At 50.9% G+C, this 15,809-nt stretch overlaps 1 protein-coding gene across 2 annotated transcripts in view; it reads left to right on the top strand.

The window, feature by feature from the left end:
- TRIO (trio Rho guanine nucleotide exchange factor) overlaps window positions 1–15,809 on the top strand; it is a 4,621,980-nt gene that overhangs the window by 3,861,843 nt on the left and 744,328 nt on the right. For both annotated transcript variants that reach the window (XM_085606120.1, XM_085606121.1), the window contains exon 48: window positions 11,271–12,016. In XM_085606120.1, coding sequence (XP_085462246.1) covers window positions 11,271–12,016 — 746 coding nt within the window. The remainder of the gene's footprint in view (window positions 1–11,270; window positions 12,017–15,809) is intronic.

The raw sequence follows: 15,809 nt of genomic DNA, 5'->3' as shown, positions 1-15,809 counted from the left end.
AAATCTACCGTTTTCTAAACTGTACTATTGCTATTGACTTTTACGCATTACGCGTGAGTGTTTCCACTCTGCACACGAATCCCGTGGGCCTCCCACTTCCTAACTAACGCTAGTGTAGTGTAGCCCCAGCGATTCCCTAGGCCTAGGCCTATTCTATTTCCGTGACAGTGGTTCTTATACCACTTACTTAGTATATGGTTTGCGTGGCCCCTAGGGCCTAACTGTATTACTTACCTGTGTGACTTAATGTATGCATAAATAAGACTGTGTTGTACTTACCTCTAATCTCATAAAGAGTGCTGAGGGTTTGCTTAGAATAAATACACTTTATTTTATATATATATCTGTTGTGGTGTCCTTTCATTTGGTATTCAAGGGATTATATATGGTATCACAGCTGGCTTCACATGCCATTCAGAGTTTAGCCTAAGACTGCTCTTGTCCATGCTACCACTAGGATAGCTGGTCTATAAGGTTGACTTTACAACGAATCACCATAAGGGTATTTGGACTGATATAAGGTGTACACTATAACTAGTGACATCATACATCAGGCCAACTTCTCACACATGGGTACTCTTCTTCCTACATCTCCACCTCTCTTCGCTGATGCAAGATCTCGTCCTATATCTCCATGGGTCAGGGAGCTGTTCAGGGCTGCACTCGGGATGGCCCTTTGTCTACGCTGCAGGGTGCCTTTCAGTACACTTAGGTGCACTTTGTTGCTTTTTCTGCATATTCAGCAATAGGGTCCCTTATGCGTCCCACTACCTGGGGTAGTTCCCCGGCTTTACACTGCTCCCTTCTTGTGGTGCAGATACTGAACGATACCTCTCTTTCTGGACGAGGGTTAATTTTTACTCCCTGTCGGAGGATGTGGTCTACGATTCTGAGATTCCTTCCTACATTTATACACCTATTGGTACTCTGGTGCCTCTGCTGCCACTTCCTTCGGATGTGCCCCTTTCATTAGGTATCACCCTATACTATGTCTGCTGTGCCTGCGGGACAGCTCTTCTGAGGTCAGTCGTTCTAGGGTCTGCACCCTACAACTGTATTTCATGAGTTGGTTCTCACCTTAATCTTCCAGCTGCCTGATTGGGCAGCCCTTTTTTAGCTATGCCACCTTGTTGCCTCTGTGACTCTCGGCCCTGGGCATGTTTCAGTGGTGGCCTGCATCAGCGCGCTTCAGATTGTTCCTGCTCGTCCCTGTCCCCCCTTTGGTGCCTGGCTGTGCACTTGGCGTGTTTCTTGTTCCCGACTGTCCCTCTAGGACATTGTTCAGTTTCTACCTCTTACCCTTCGGTTCCTGGCTGTAGCTTCGCCGGCCTTTCTTCCATGGGCTAGCCTGGTAGGCTCTGGCATGGTTGCATCGCTTCATGTTTTTCCCCAACCTTTGGTTGGTGTCCACGTAGTGCGCCATGAAGCTGAGAGTGGTCCTTCTTCCTCCTTCGTTCGGGACTCTCTCTGTTTGCTGTATGGCTGGTGCCGTTTCTACATCTCGTACTTATACAGGTGTGGTGTAGCACCATTATGGCATTTTTTTTGGGGCGCCTTGCCTCCCGTTATCTTTCGCTCTTCCGAGCTAATTGGGTTGCTGTCTGGTTGTCATACCACAGCCTTCCCCATTGTCCGTCACTCTGTTGCCGGCTCCGTGCTTGGGCACTTTCTGTTGTTCTTTTGCAGACCCACCACCCCTCTGGGGTATGGCTATGGTATCTATTCTAAGTTAAGGAATCTGCAGCTAGATGTCTCTATCAGATGTACGAGTTACTTACCTTCTGATGGATACATCTGCCAGTGGATTCCTCACCTTGTGAATATCCCCTGCGCCAGCATTCCACTGAACTTTTTTCCCCAGCTCTCTGCACCGACGTGGACGTCATAATACCTCGGCTCCGCTCGCCACTCCGTATGACGTCACCGGAGCCATAAGAGAGCCACGTCGGCGTGATGACGTCAATTCCCTTTTTTCCACGTCGTCGACGCGTAACGGTTTTCCAGCACTCTCCTGCTACTTTGTAGTCTTGTAGAGGTTATTGTTTCTAGATTCACCATGTCTTCAACGAGCAAGTCTGGTTTCAAACCTTGTAGGGAATGTGGGGGCCACATGTCAATGACTGATCCACATGAGGATTATTTGTGGTGCCTTTCTTCAGACCACGACGTGGAGGACTGTTCCAGTTGCAGAAGAATGAATCCCAAGGCCTTGAAGGAGAGAGAGGCGAAACTCTTCATGGCCAAGGCGAAGAAGGAAAGGAGAGGTAGAAAGAAGGAGAAATCGAGGCCGGAGTCGTTGACTTCACACTCTTCGAAGTCGAAGAAGCATCACAAGAAAAGAAAGCATAGCTCTCGGCGCCGGTCTTCGAAAAGTAGGACTTCGAGATCACCGTCGCCTCGACGTCGAAGTAAGGATGTTGTATCTCCTTCTCCATCTCCTAGGAAGTCTACAGAGAGGTCACCTTCGCCGAAGCGGACTCCAGCGCGGTCCCTGGCGCGGTCCCTGGTGCAGTCTCCGGCGCCGGTGGAGTCTTCTGCTACTGACATCGAGCAGGAACAAGATAAAGAGCTTTCTCCGGAGCCGGCTGATCCTGTGGTGCCTGTTGAGGACACTGCGGCTCCGGTTCCAGGTACTCCTCGACTGGATTCAGGATCAATCCCTTATCCGCAGTTCCCGACTCCGGGTGCGGATTCGACGCATTTCCTTAATGCGATGTATGGGATTTTTCAACGGGCTGCCTTCCCATCCGGCGCACCATCTGATCCCGTGGGTCCTATGGCATACACCTTGGGAGTGCCGCAGCATTATGATCAGGCCCCATTTATGCCCTTTTTGCCGGTGGCTCCTTCGTGGCAGTTTCCGGCACCGTCTGGTGATTCATCTCGGCTTCGTTTGGATCGGCCTTCTTCGGAGCCCTCCTCGACGCCGTTGCCGAGTCCCTCGGCTCCACGTCCGGCGCCGCCGACCCTGGCGCCACCGACTCCGAAGCCATCAACTCCACGTTCGGTTCCACCGACTCCGCGTACGGCGCCGCCAACGCCGGTTCCTCGGATCCGTTCCAGGAGAGAGGCTCAGAGGGTCTTGGAAGAGGAACGTTATAGGGAGGAAGTGGAACAAGGTGAGGTGGATGCATCTTCTGACGACTTTGAAGACATTCAAGATGCTAGTGGTCTTGATACTACTCTGGAGTGGGAGCATTCATCTACTAGATCTTCACCGCCACAAGAACTGGCCCCCTATCATTTAGTTATTAAGAGGGCCGCAGAGTTGCTGGACTTGCAGTTACCCTCTGCTGAGTATAAGCCAAACCTCCTTACTGAAGTTCTACATTCGCCTACTTCAAATGTTGAACCCTTGTTACCTTTTAATGAGGCTATCTTGGAGCCTGTTATGGACGTTTGGCGTAAGCCACTCTCTTCGCCTGCAGTCTCCAGACAGGTGGCAAGGAGATATAGGATGGCCCCTGGGGATCCAAGTTTTCTTTCTTCCCATCCCTCTCCAGAAAGCCTTGTGGTGCGGGCTTCATGCTCGAAGCATGCTTCAGGCGCTTTCCCTCAGACTCCAACGGATAGGGATCCTAAAAAGACTGATCAAGCAGCCAGGAAGGTCTTTTCTTCAGGAAGCATGGCGCTTAAATTGACCAATGCCACTTGTTTGCTGGGGCGCTACATTCACGCCTTGATGGACTCTATGAAGCTGTTAGCCCCTAAGCTGGCGGAAGGAGAGAAATCTTCTTTTATGGAGGTTGTCACTGACACTCAGGCTGCTGCAAGGCAGGTAATTCAGTCGGGGCTTGACACGGCTGATTCTGTGGCAAGGATAATGGGATCTTCGATAGGCACTAGGAGGCATTCTGTTGGTCAACCATGCACGCTGGCACATGAGGGCGCTCCAGTGGTGCCTCCGCAGGCAGTGGTATCAGCACAACGGAGATCTCAGGGAGTCGATCAAGATCAAAAGAGAAGCTGCGGCGGATCTGTCTTGGTGGAGCGTGGGGGGCAATCTGTCTCAAGGGAAGCCCTTCCATCTGCCTCCATCGGTGGCCACAGTGATAACGGATGCCTCCACCCTAGGGTGGGGTGCTCATCTGGGGGATCTGGAGATCAAAGGTCTTTGGTCTCCAGAGGAAAGGTTGCTTCACATCAACCTTCTGGAATTGCGGGCGATTCGTTTGGCGCTCAAGGCCTTCCTCCCTCCCTTCCCTTCACGGTCAGTCGGTTCAAGTCCTGATGGACAACACTACCGCGATGTGGTATGTCAACAAGCAGAGAGGGGTGGGGTCGTACAGTCTCTGCAGGGAAGCGTTACGGCTCTGGTTCTGGGCTCAGGATCATCGGATTTGCTTGATGGCGAATCATCTGGCCGGGGTGCTGAACGTACGTGCGGACAGTCTCAGTCGGCAGTTCTCCGTCGACCACGAGTGGAGGCTTCATCCGGAGGTGGTTCGTCACGTCTTTCGGACGTGGGGGTCTCCTCAGATAGACCTATTTGCCACCCGCGAGAACGCGCATTGCCCGTCATTCTGCAGTCTCCAGTTTCCGATGCAGGGGGCGTTGGGGGACGCGTTTCAGTTGAGTTGGAGCTCACAACTCCTTTACGCGTTTCCTCCCATACCCTTGATTCCTCGGGTTCTGAGGAAGATTCGCCAAGACCGGGCCCAAGTTATTTTGGTCGCCCCGGATTGGCCGAGAAGGGTGTGGTATACAGATCTTCTCCACCTCTCCTCGTGCCCTCCGCTCCGTCTCCCTCTGATGGCAGACCTCCTCTCGCAGTCGGAGGGGCAAGTTCTACACCCCCACCTCCAGAGCTTACACCTTCATGCCTGGAGCTTGAACGGGGCAACCTGTATTCCTTCTCTCTCCCGCCTGATGTGGTGGATGTTATTTTATCGGCCAGGCGACACTCCACCAAGTCCATTTACTCATATAGGTGGTCTAAGTTTGTTAAATGGTGTGGAGAGAGATCCATTGACCCTTTAAAAGCTCATCTTTCTGATGTGCTTCAGTTTGCTCTTTCCTTGGCTCAGCAGGGCTGTGCTGTGGCCACGGTCAAGGGCTATCTATCGGCCTTATCGGCTTTTCTATGTCTTCCTGATCAACCGTCATTATTCAAATCTCCTATTGTACTAAGGTTTATCATAGGCCTTACAAACAGGTTTCCACCTACTCCTTTTGTAATGCCACAGTGGGACCTTAATCTTGTCTTAACTTTTCTGATGGGTTCTCCGTTTGAGCCTCTTCATAGTTGTCCTTTGAGGCTGTTGTCCTTTAAGACGGTCTTTCTTGTAGCCATAACCTCGGCAAGGAGGGTGAGTGAGCTTCAAACTCTTAGTTCTAAACCCCCGTTGTTAACATTACATGCTGAAAGGATGGTACTCAGGACCAGGGCTGCTTTCCTACCTAAAGTAGTTACTCCGTTTCATTTGGGGCAGTCTATTACTCTCCCTGTGTTTTATCCACCTCCTCATCTCTCCAAGGAGGAGGAAAGACTTCATCGTCTGGACCAAAAAGAGCTGTGAGCTTTTACTTGGACAGAACGAAAGACTTTTGTTTGGACGATCAGCTCTTCGTGGGCTATGTTGGACATTCTAAAGGAAAAGCTGTGCACAAGCGCACTCTGTCCAGATGGATCATCCTGACTGTAGGAAGGTGGATATCTGACTATGGTTACCCCCAACTTTTTGCCTAGTGTCTAGCTGGTTTTTCGACTTAGTTGGCCTGAGATCCTGCCATTCAGGGTCTCAGGCTGTCTGCTCTCTCTGTAAAATGGACTCCATGTACCCTAGGTACATAACCAATTGGTAAGGATCACCTTATTGGACCCTGTACAGTGTACCCTAGGTACCCAGGGCATAGGTGTACCCTAGGCCTCCCAGGGGCTGCAGCATGTATTATGCCACCCCTGGTCTGGCCTTCCAATCAGACACAACTGGCTGATCACTCAGCTGGGGCAAGGTCGTGTAATCACCCCTTGCTTAGGTGTAGTATTCCTATACCTACCTTATATATAGACACATGTGTACCTATCAGTCACTCCTATGGCAGGCCTTAACAATCCTGGAGGCAGAGTGCTTGGTAACATGTGAGATGGTGCTCTAGCATGAGCTGAGCCTGTCTGCAGCTTTCGGAACCATGTCCTTATAGCTGTTCTATGATATAGCCTACCATATACTCTTAAAGTGCCTTATAATCTTAAACGGTTATGGTAACTATGGTTGGGCTGTATCAAAACATGTCGTGTAAGGTGTCTAACACTTTGGAATAATACCCCCATACCATTTCTGGTGATGAGGATATTATTCCTCCCTTCTAGAGGGAGAGACATGTTAAAATCCTACTTTGCTGTTTATCTCTAACCAAAGCCTCAGCATCACAAAATGGATGCTGCTGCCACAGACACAAGTCTGACCTCCTGCTGCTGGGAGTGATCCCAGCCAGGGAGGCCTGGACAATAGGTTTCCTGCTTGGGGAGGTGCTAGCACCTCCCCAGACAGCCTTTAGTGTATTGGGGCAGGGTGGGCTGAAAGGAATGAGACATGCCTGGGGCACACAAGGTGTTCCTTGCATAGTCCAGTTCAAACCGGCGCTGGGGCACTCTAGCCCCAGCTCTGGCGCGAAACTGGACAAAGGGAAGTGGGTGTAACCACCCCCTCCCAGGTCCCACCCATAAGGCGTGACCTAGCAGGTATCCCAGCCCCCCAGATTAGTATAAGAGTGGGAGTTGGGCCTCAAGACTTTAGATTATCCTGAACCTGCAAAACTGAACAGAAACTCTGGACCTTCGACATTCGACGAAAGAAGAAGACTGAAGAATCTCCCTTGTAGCCAAGGAGTGGCTACCCTGTGCAAACAGGCACCATCAAGAGACTACCCTTTGCTTTGCGAAACGTTCGACGAGGAACCGACTGCAGAGCCCGACCAGAGCCTTGATTTCCAGACTTCTCCGACCCTCATCCACATCTGCAGCAGAGCTGAGATCCGTGGAGGCGACGAGCGACGTGGGACCGGCTACCTGGGAAAAGGGGCTAGTAACTTACAGCGCAGCTTCTGAGGTACCCTCGAAGTTGTGCACCGGGGATTGAGAAGCCCCAACCCCAAGCACCAACTGCACCGAAGACCAGCCCCCCACACTCCACGAGTCCTGCGTGGGGCCCTTCAGCATTTTCCTGCTTGCCGCGTCTGTCCGGTTGCTTGCCCGCTGGCTAGTGGCCTCTGTGACGACGCTCCCTGAAATCTTTTGCGCTGGTTTGGCTCCTCCAGACTGGCTCCCGCTTCTCTGCAAAGAAGAAGCACCCCAGACCTTCCTGGTCTGCACCAGAAGCAAGTCCCTTGTTCTTCGTGGGTTCCGCTTGCCAAGGCTTGGTGAGTCCTAGTCCAACTTCGACGCCGCCGACAGCAAGAGCCTTCGTGGGACAGCTCGCCTCCTGGTCCTGGTCGTCCTCGACGCTTCCTGGTCCTCCTGGCTGCAGCGACAAGCTTCACCTTCACCTGCAACTCTTCACGACATCGCCTGGTTCCTTCCTGGTTCCACGTGGTCACTGGCTAGTGACCTTGACTCTGTCCCCTCTGCTTGCAGGTTTCTTCTCTTCTTGATCCCAGCCTTGGGATCCACCGGACACTCTCCCCTGACTGCCTGTCAGCATCTTTCTTCAGGCATCCATAGGAGTCGACGACGAAAACGACGCATCTTCACCCCTATGCACCCGCAGCCTGTGGGCTAGGTAACTTGGGTACTCCGGTGCTCATCAGGATAGTGACTATCCTAGTGTCTAGTTTTCAAGTCTCAACTTCCTAGCTACTCCGGAAGTGTCCTAAATCTATCTATTTCTAAACTGTAACATTGCTATTGACTTTTACGCATTACGCGTGAGTGTTTCCACTCTGCACACGAATCCCGTGGGCCTCCCACTTCCTAACTAACGCTAGTGTAGTGTAGCCCCAGCGATTCCCTAGGCCTAGGCCTATTCTATTTCCGTGACAGTGGTTCTTATACCACTTATTTAGTATATGGTTGGCGTGGCCCCTAGGGCCTAACTGTATTACTTACCTGTGTGACTTACTGTATGCATTAATAAGACTGTGTTGTACTTACCTCTAAACTCATAAAGAGTGCTGAGGGTTTGCTTAGAATAAATACACTTTATTTTATATATATATCTGTTGTGGTGTCCTTTCATTTGGTATTCAAGGGATTATATATGGTATCACAGCTGGCTTCACATGCCATTCAGAGTTTAGCCTAAGACTGCTCTTGTCCATGCTACCACTAGGATAGCTGGTCTATAAGGTTGACTTTACAACCAATCACCATAAGGGTATTTGGACTGATATAAGGTGTACACTATAACTAGTGACATCATACATCAGGCCAACTTCTCACACTGACCATCAAGATCTGCTACGCCATGGCTGGTAAGGTTCCTCCCGAGGATATTAGAGCTTATTCAACTAGAGCTAAGTCTTCTACCTCTGCTTTGGCCAGGGGTGTTCCTGTGACAGACATTTGTAAAGCCGCGACTTGGGCCTCCCTCCATACCTTCGCAAAGCATTATTGCTTAGACTCTGAAATGAGGAGGGAGGGCCACTTCGCGCGCTCTGTCTTGCAAGACTTTTTGGTATAGGAAGGTGGACACCCTCCTCCGGGAGTGGGACTGCTGTGGGAATCTATTCACAAGGTGAGGAATCCACTGGCAGATGTATCCATCAGAAGAGCAAGTTACTTACCTTCGGTAACGCTTTTTCTGGTGGATACAGTATCTGCCTGTGGATTACTCACTGGCCCACCTGCCTCCCCGTTGTCCACCTTTGTATACCTTAAAAGATGTCTTGCTTGAGATGTTGTTATGCTTTGTAGCTTCTTTCTTTCTGGTACATTGGTAGGAAATGCTTGTTTTCTTTAGCTTTCCTTTTGCATATGTACTATGTATATTTGATTGTATATTGTATACTTTGAATCTGTCGTTGGTCCACCTGTGCGCCTCGGAGGCACGGAAAAAATGGGTGGAACTGACGTCATCACGCCGACGTGGCTCTCTTATGGCTCCGGTGACGTCATACGGAGTCACGAGCGGAGCCGAGGTATTATGACATCCACGTCGGCGCAGAGAGCTGGGGAAAAAAGTTCAGTGGAATGCTGGCGCAGGGGATATTCACAACGTGAAGAATCCACAGGCAGATACTGTATCCACCAGAAAAAGCGTTACCGAAGGTAAGTAACTTGTTCTTCGGTAACGATGTATCTGGTAGAGACATTGTCTAGCTGCAGATTCCTTAACGCCCACCCATCCTCCCCGCTCTGCGAGAACCTTGCCAAGTGTGCTTCTCCTCTTGCCTACTTTCAGTTGCCATTGGTTTTCTTTCAAGGGTGCTCACATAATTGCGCCCCTTTCGGAATTACCATATGCGGCTGACTCCCTCCAAGAGGCTTTTTCCTATAGATGGTGCTATTTCATTCACTGTCATCAGGAGATTCTTCTTCTTCTCCTGCTGTCTTCCCTCCCGTCCGCCTTCTCCATTAACTAGAGGCTCTTGTCTTCTATATAGTCGTCTTCTTTGACGATCTCTTCAGCTCTGTTTCACACTTCCATTGTTATAGGGGAAGATACCTTCTTAAAGTACATTGCTGTTCTTTCTGTGCTCCGTCCTTGTTGGATGGCACAGTTCTACATGGCAATAACAGTCACAGTTCTACATGGTAATAACAGTCTATTTTTTTGTCTGTTGAGATATTCTTCCCTTGTTGCTCGCTCTTTGGGAAGGGTCTACGCTTCGCTATGCGGGATTCTTTCTTACATCGTAGTTCCACTTTTGCTTTTTCACTTATATGTAGACAGTGTATAATACTGTCTTTTATGATGGTGTTTTGCACCATCCGCCTTATTTATTTTGCGGATTTTTCATCTTTGGCACACTCTTCCTATACTTTTACAGTTTTTATTGGTGGCTCCCCGTTGTGCCACGTAAAGGTTTCTCCAAAGAAAACTGACGTCAGTGCGCTGGGAGGGACTTATATGACCTCGCTGACGTCACGTATGTTGACGAAGTCAGGGCGGGTCGTGTGGCGCCATCCCCCGGCGTGCAGAGGTGCTGCTGCAAAGAATTTTCTGGATCCAGTCTGACGCCTGGGGATATTCTAAGTTAAGGAATCTGCGGGTAGACAACGTCTCTACCAGATAAATTCCTTAATACCCACCGTCCTCCCCGTTCTGCGAGGACCTTTTCTGGTAGAGGCTTTTCTATACTCTCCTCCCTTGGGGTGACTTGCCCTTTTGCAAGGGGATATACTCTCACTCCAACACAGACTGATTTGTTCTGTTCCTAGATCATATGTTCCTTCCAGTCCTTGGCCTGGATTGTAGGGTGTTAAATCCATTCACTCTCTTTCCCACCTTCCCGCTTCTCCTTCTTCATTGCCTTGTGGTCTTTGCCACCTCAGCGGCCTTTCCTTCAGGTCTATTGGCTATGTACACTGTGGATCTTTGATTGGGATTGCAACGTCCCTTTCTGGTGACGTCTTGTGGTGAATTCTCTTTAATCTAGTGTTTCTGACCTGTTTTCCTTCACGGTTTTACTTTCAGGATGTGGACTTTCTATCCTCTGCCAGGCTGTTTTTCCACATCCTTGTCCCCCTTTAACATTGCCTGAGCCTTCGCTCTTGCGGGGTGGCTCTTCAGAGCACTGCTCTGCCTCACTTGTCAATTTGTTATATTTTTTCATCATTTTTGTATACTGTTCCCATATTTTCACAGTTTTTTGGTGATGGCTCCGTGTTCTGACACGGAAAAGTTTCTCCAACGAAAACTGACATCAGTGCGCTGGGAGGGGCATATATAGCTCCACTGACGTCATTTCCGGGGACAACGTCAGGGTGGAGCCGGACCGCGCCGTCCCCCGGCACGCAGAGGTGCTGCTGCAGGAAAAGTTTTCCGGATCCAGTCTGGTGGCTGGGGATATTCTAAGTTAAGGAATCTGCGGCTAGACTATGTCTCTACCAGATACATCGTTACCGAAGGTAAGTAACTCCTTCATTAAAAACAAATTTTGAATGCAAAAATAAATATATTCTTTACATTGTGGTAAAAAAGCTGTTGCCTCCTATCAGTTTATAAGAAAGAATAATCAAAAATAGTAATAAGTTGTGCCAACAGGCAAAATTCAAACAAGTGATACATAGTTCATGACGTGCGTTTTCTTTTTTACAGAAAGGAATAATTTGTCCTTACCTTTTTTCCTTCATCTTCTGCTGTTTGTTTTTGTCATTTTCAATGCAGCCTTGACAACAGTTGAGTATCAAAGGAATCATACAGATGGCAGCAGTGGCAGTAGTACCAGTGGCCCAAGCAGCTGTACTGGACTAAGCAGTTCCATTCGTACAAGGCCATCACGGATCCCCCAGCCTGTCCGGCATCACTCCCCAATACTGGTCTCCTCTGCAGCCTCAGGCCAGGCAGAGACAGACAAGATGTCAGGTATGTCCATTTGCAATTTCTCCCTCCTCAGAACTTCCCTAGAAATTGGTGCCAGCCAGCCAGACAGGCATCCTCCTAACACAGAGCTCAACTGTCATAAAAAAGTAAGGAAACAAGTTCCAAGGAAGATAATCCTAGAGAGCCCCAGGAAGACATCCGAGAGCCTTTCTGACTCATTTGAAAGATCCCAAAATGAACTATCGGGGAGCTTCGAGGACAGCCTCCCCAGGAGCATCCTAGGAAGCTTGACACTTGGAGATCGATGGCAAGGAAATGCCTTACCTCTGAACATGCCCATCACAACGGCTTGTCCAATGTCATTTGGCAACAACACCTTTCTACCCAGAAGTCCCCTGCAGAAGAGCTCCTTTTGGAGCTCCATCCCGGCTTCTCCTGCCAGCATTTCTGGCTCATTCACTTTCCTTGGGGACAGTGATTCCCTCCAACGGCAGGTCCACGGCCAGTCATCACAGAGCAAGGAGACAGACCGCATGAGCACAAGCTCCTCCGCCAGCGAGCAGTCAGTCCAATCAACCCAGAGTAATGGGGTAAGAGCAGAGCATCTTCTCCATCCTGCAAGTATTTCTAAAATCTTCACTTGCTCACTTTTTGTGTATCACCCTCACTCTTGATTACTAACTTCTGGCACTTCGGTGCTTCACTGCTCTGAAATAATTAACCATTCCAGTCACCGATCTGGATCTGCTACTTCTGTAGGATTAGACATTTGCTGCTGACATACACATTCCCTTTTAACATTACTTCAAGCTTGTTTTTCACTTTGCTACTACTAAATTAACTACAAGTATTTATACTAATCATGCTCCCTGCTTCTGTCTATTTCTAACCTGTTGGTAGATAAGTATGATGCCTGTAGAGGCCTTCTACAATCAAAGCATGCTTAGCACTAATAGTAAAAATGCAGCAGGGTGGTTGCTTTCCCCTTCCCGTAGCTGCATTTTGGGATTGAACAATTATATCCGTTGTGCTGCTTGATATACAAACAATTCCTTTTCGTGTCTTGATTTCTCTGCAGTTCTTCACCTTGACTTCTTTATTTACAGTCTGTATTGATTTACGGTATATTCCGGCAACTGTAGCCACTGAGATTAGGTGCCAAACTTTGGTTCTAGTAAATACTTTCTACTGCAGCTCCTTAGCTTCTGAAAACTGTCAGGCTAGACGCACGAAATATTCATACAGTGCTACGCAAGAGTTCCTTAGCGCTGAGTTAATGTGCATACCACTGTGGTGGTATATTTGTCCTAGAAATACATATGCTTACTCTTTTTTTAAATTTTATTAACTTCGACATTGTGCACAGTTACAATTAGTACAATAGTATTTTCAACTACGCACAACTATATGAATCTGAAAGAGACACGTTAGTGATAGATTCCTTACCTTAGAATATCCCCAGGCGTCAGTCTGGATCCGGAAAGTTTTCGTCAGCAGTATACTTGCGCGTCGACCGGTGTCCTCGTGCGGCTCCGCATATGTCACTGGCATCGTAGTCGCCAAGATGACGCTGTCGGAGCTACTTAGACGCTCCCACGTGCGCTGATGTCAGTTCTTTCTTTTTCCGTGCCAGCAAGCGCAGATCCGAGAGAGAGCAGTACCCTAGTTAATATTTTAACTTGGTTTCTGAGAACTTGTTTCTCTTGTTTTGTGAGGTACTCGACTCCTGGTGCAGTAGGGATGCCCGGGTTTAAGTCCTGTAGGGCCTGGCGTCGAAACATGTCAGTGGCGGACATGCACGATGTGTGTCTCTTCTGCTTGGGGCACGCCCATGACCCCGAGGTGTGCCCCGAGTGTTGGGCCATGGCGCCGAAAGCTTTGCGAGAGCGTTCCCGAAAGTTGTTGGAGGTCTGACGATCGGTTCCACGCCGCTCGAGGTCCCGCTCCCGTGGGAGGTCTAGGGACCGGTTACGAAGCCGACACCATCGCTCGTCGGATTCGGGGACAGGTAAGTCACGGCGCCATAAGAAGTCGAAGAAGCGACGTCGCTCTTTGTCTACCCCTCACCGGTCGCTGTATGCGGTGGAGGGGGCGGACGGTCACTCCCCCGGGGCTTCGATGGAGCCTCCTTTGTTGCCTGCAGCCTTCCCGCCCTTCCCGGGCCCGCACGCGACTCCGGACAAAATACAGGTCTTCCTGTCGACCATGGGCCGTTTGTTTGCCCCATCGGGTGCCTCTGGAGCACCTTCAGGCCCCGTTGGGTGGTTCTGTCCCCGTGCCGCCGCCTTAGGCCCCGGCTATGCCGGCACGATCCCCTGGGGCACTGCCGGCTCTGGCCTCGGCGCCGGGCCCAGCAGTGCCGCCGGGGACGGCGCTGGACGGCATTGAACCTGGATTGGTCTACTACCCCTCGATTCCAATTCAAGGTGGGGAGTTTTTCCCATTTCCCCGGGCACATCGTCCTTACCGGCCTCTTGCACAGCCGGCGGACGAAGGGGAGTACTGGGAGGGGTCTGAGGACCCTCTCGCAGCTCAATGCGAGGATGAACCGGACTGGAAGGGTGATATGGAAGGTCCAGGCGATCTGGATTTCTCTCCACACCCTGGTACCCTGTCCCCTTCTTCCATGGTTACGGAGGAAGTTGGGACTTTTTCTGTGGTGTTGCGAAGGGCGGCTGAGGCTCTTAACCTCGAGCTCCCTTCTGTACCTATCAGGACCAATCTCCTGACTGAGTTGCTGCAGCCAGCGTCGTCCTCCGCGGAGCTGCTGCTGTCTTTCAACAACGCCCTTACTGACATCCTGTTAAGCACCTGGCACAAACCTAACTCAGGGGTTAGCACGCCGCCATCGCCCGGCACCTGGCGACCTCAGCTTTCTCAAACAACACCCTACGCCTCAGAGTCTGGTTGTCCAGGCCTCTGCCTCTCCGAGCGCATTCCCTTCTGCTCCTCCATCCTCTTGGACCGGTCAGCCGCCTTCGACTCGGTCTGCCACCACACACTACGAACACGTCTCCATGACGCTGGGATCCAAGAGAAGGCCCTGGACTGGACCACCTCCTTCCTCTCCGGCAGAACACAGAGCGTCTGCCACCCCCCCTTCTGCTCCGAAGCCACCGAGATCATCTGCGGCGTACCCCAGGGCTCATTCCTCAGCCCAACGCTGTTCAACATCTACATGGCACCGCTCGCCCACGTTGCCCGACTGCACGACCTCAATATCATCTACGGCGATGATACCCAGCTGATCCTCCCCCTCACCAAGGACCCCCACACCACCAAAACCAACCTCTACGAAGGAATGAAGGCCGTCGCCGAATGGATGAGGAACAGCCGACTGAAGCTGAACTCGGACAAGACGGAGGTCCTCATCCTCGGATCCACCCCTTCCACCTGGAACGACTCCTGGTGGCCGACCGCACTCGGAACAGCTCCAACACCCACAGACCACGCACGCAACCTAGGGGTCATCCTCGACTCCACCCTCTCCATGAATAAGCAGGCAAACGCTGTCTCTTCCTCCTGCTTCAGCACCCTCTGCATGCTCCTCAAGATCTACAAGTGGATCCCCACCGAAACGAAAAGAATGGTCACCCAGGCCCTCGTCAGCAGCAGGTTGGACTACTGAAACGCCCTCTACGCAGGAGCCTCGGCCAAACTCCTGAAACTGCTTCAACGCATCCAGAACGCCTCTGCACGCCTGATCCTCGACATCCCTCGCCGCAGCCACATCACACCCCACCTGAGAGACCTGCACTGGCTCCCCGTCAACAAGAGGATAACCTTCAAGCTCCTCACACACGCACACAAGGCACTCCACAACACCGGACCAGCGTACCTCAACAGACGACTCAGCTTCTACACCCCCACCCGCCAGCTCCGCTCCGCCGACCTCGCCCTCGCCACAGTCCCCCGCATCTGAAGAGCGACCTCCGGTGGCAGATCGTTCTCCCACCTCGCCGCCAAGACCTGGAACACCCTCCCCATCCACCTCTGGCAGACCCAAGACCTACTGACCTTCAGAAGACTCCTCAAGACCTGGCTTTTCGAGCAGTAGCAGCCTTCCCCACTCCCCAGCGCCTTGAGACACTTACGGGTAAGTAGTGCACTTTACAAATGCTATGATTGATTGATTGATTGATTGATTGATTGAACGCCAGGGCGGACGAACTCAGCCGCCGCCGGTGTCTGATGGTTCACGAATGGCGTCTTCACCCGGAAGTGGCACAAGGTCTCTTTCAACAGTGGGGAGAACCTTGGTTAGATCTGTTTGCCACCGAAGAGAACGCACAATGTCAGCAGTTCTGCGCATTGGAGTTTCCAAGGCGGCACTCGCTCGGAGATGCTTTTCGTCGTGAGTGGAGTTGCGGTCTTTTGTACGCC

The sequence above is a fragment of the Triturus cristatus genome, chromosome 5_1, assembly GCF_964204655.1.
Source record: "Triturus cristatus chromosome 5_1, aTriCri1.1, whole genome shotgun sequence".
NCBI classification, from domain to species: domain Eukaryota; kingdom Metazoa; phylum Chordata; class Amphibia; order Caudata; family Salamandridae; genus Triturus; species Triturus cristatus.
This window is presented reverse-complemented; position numbering and strand designations above follow the sequence as displayed.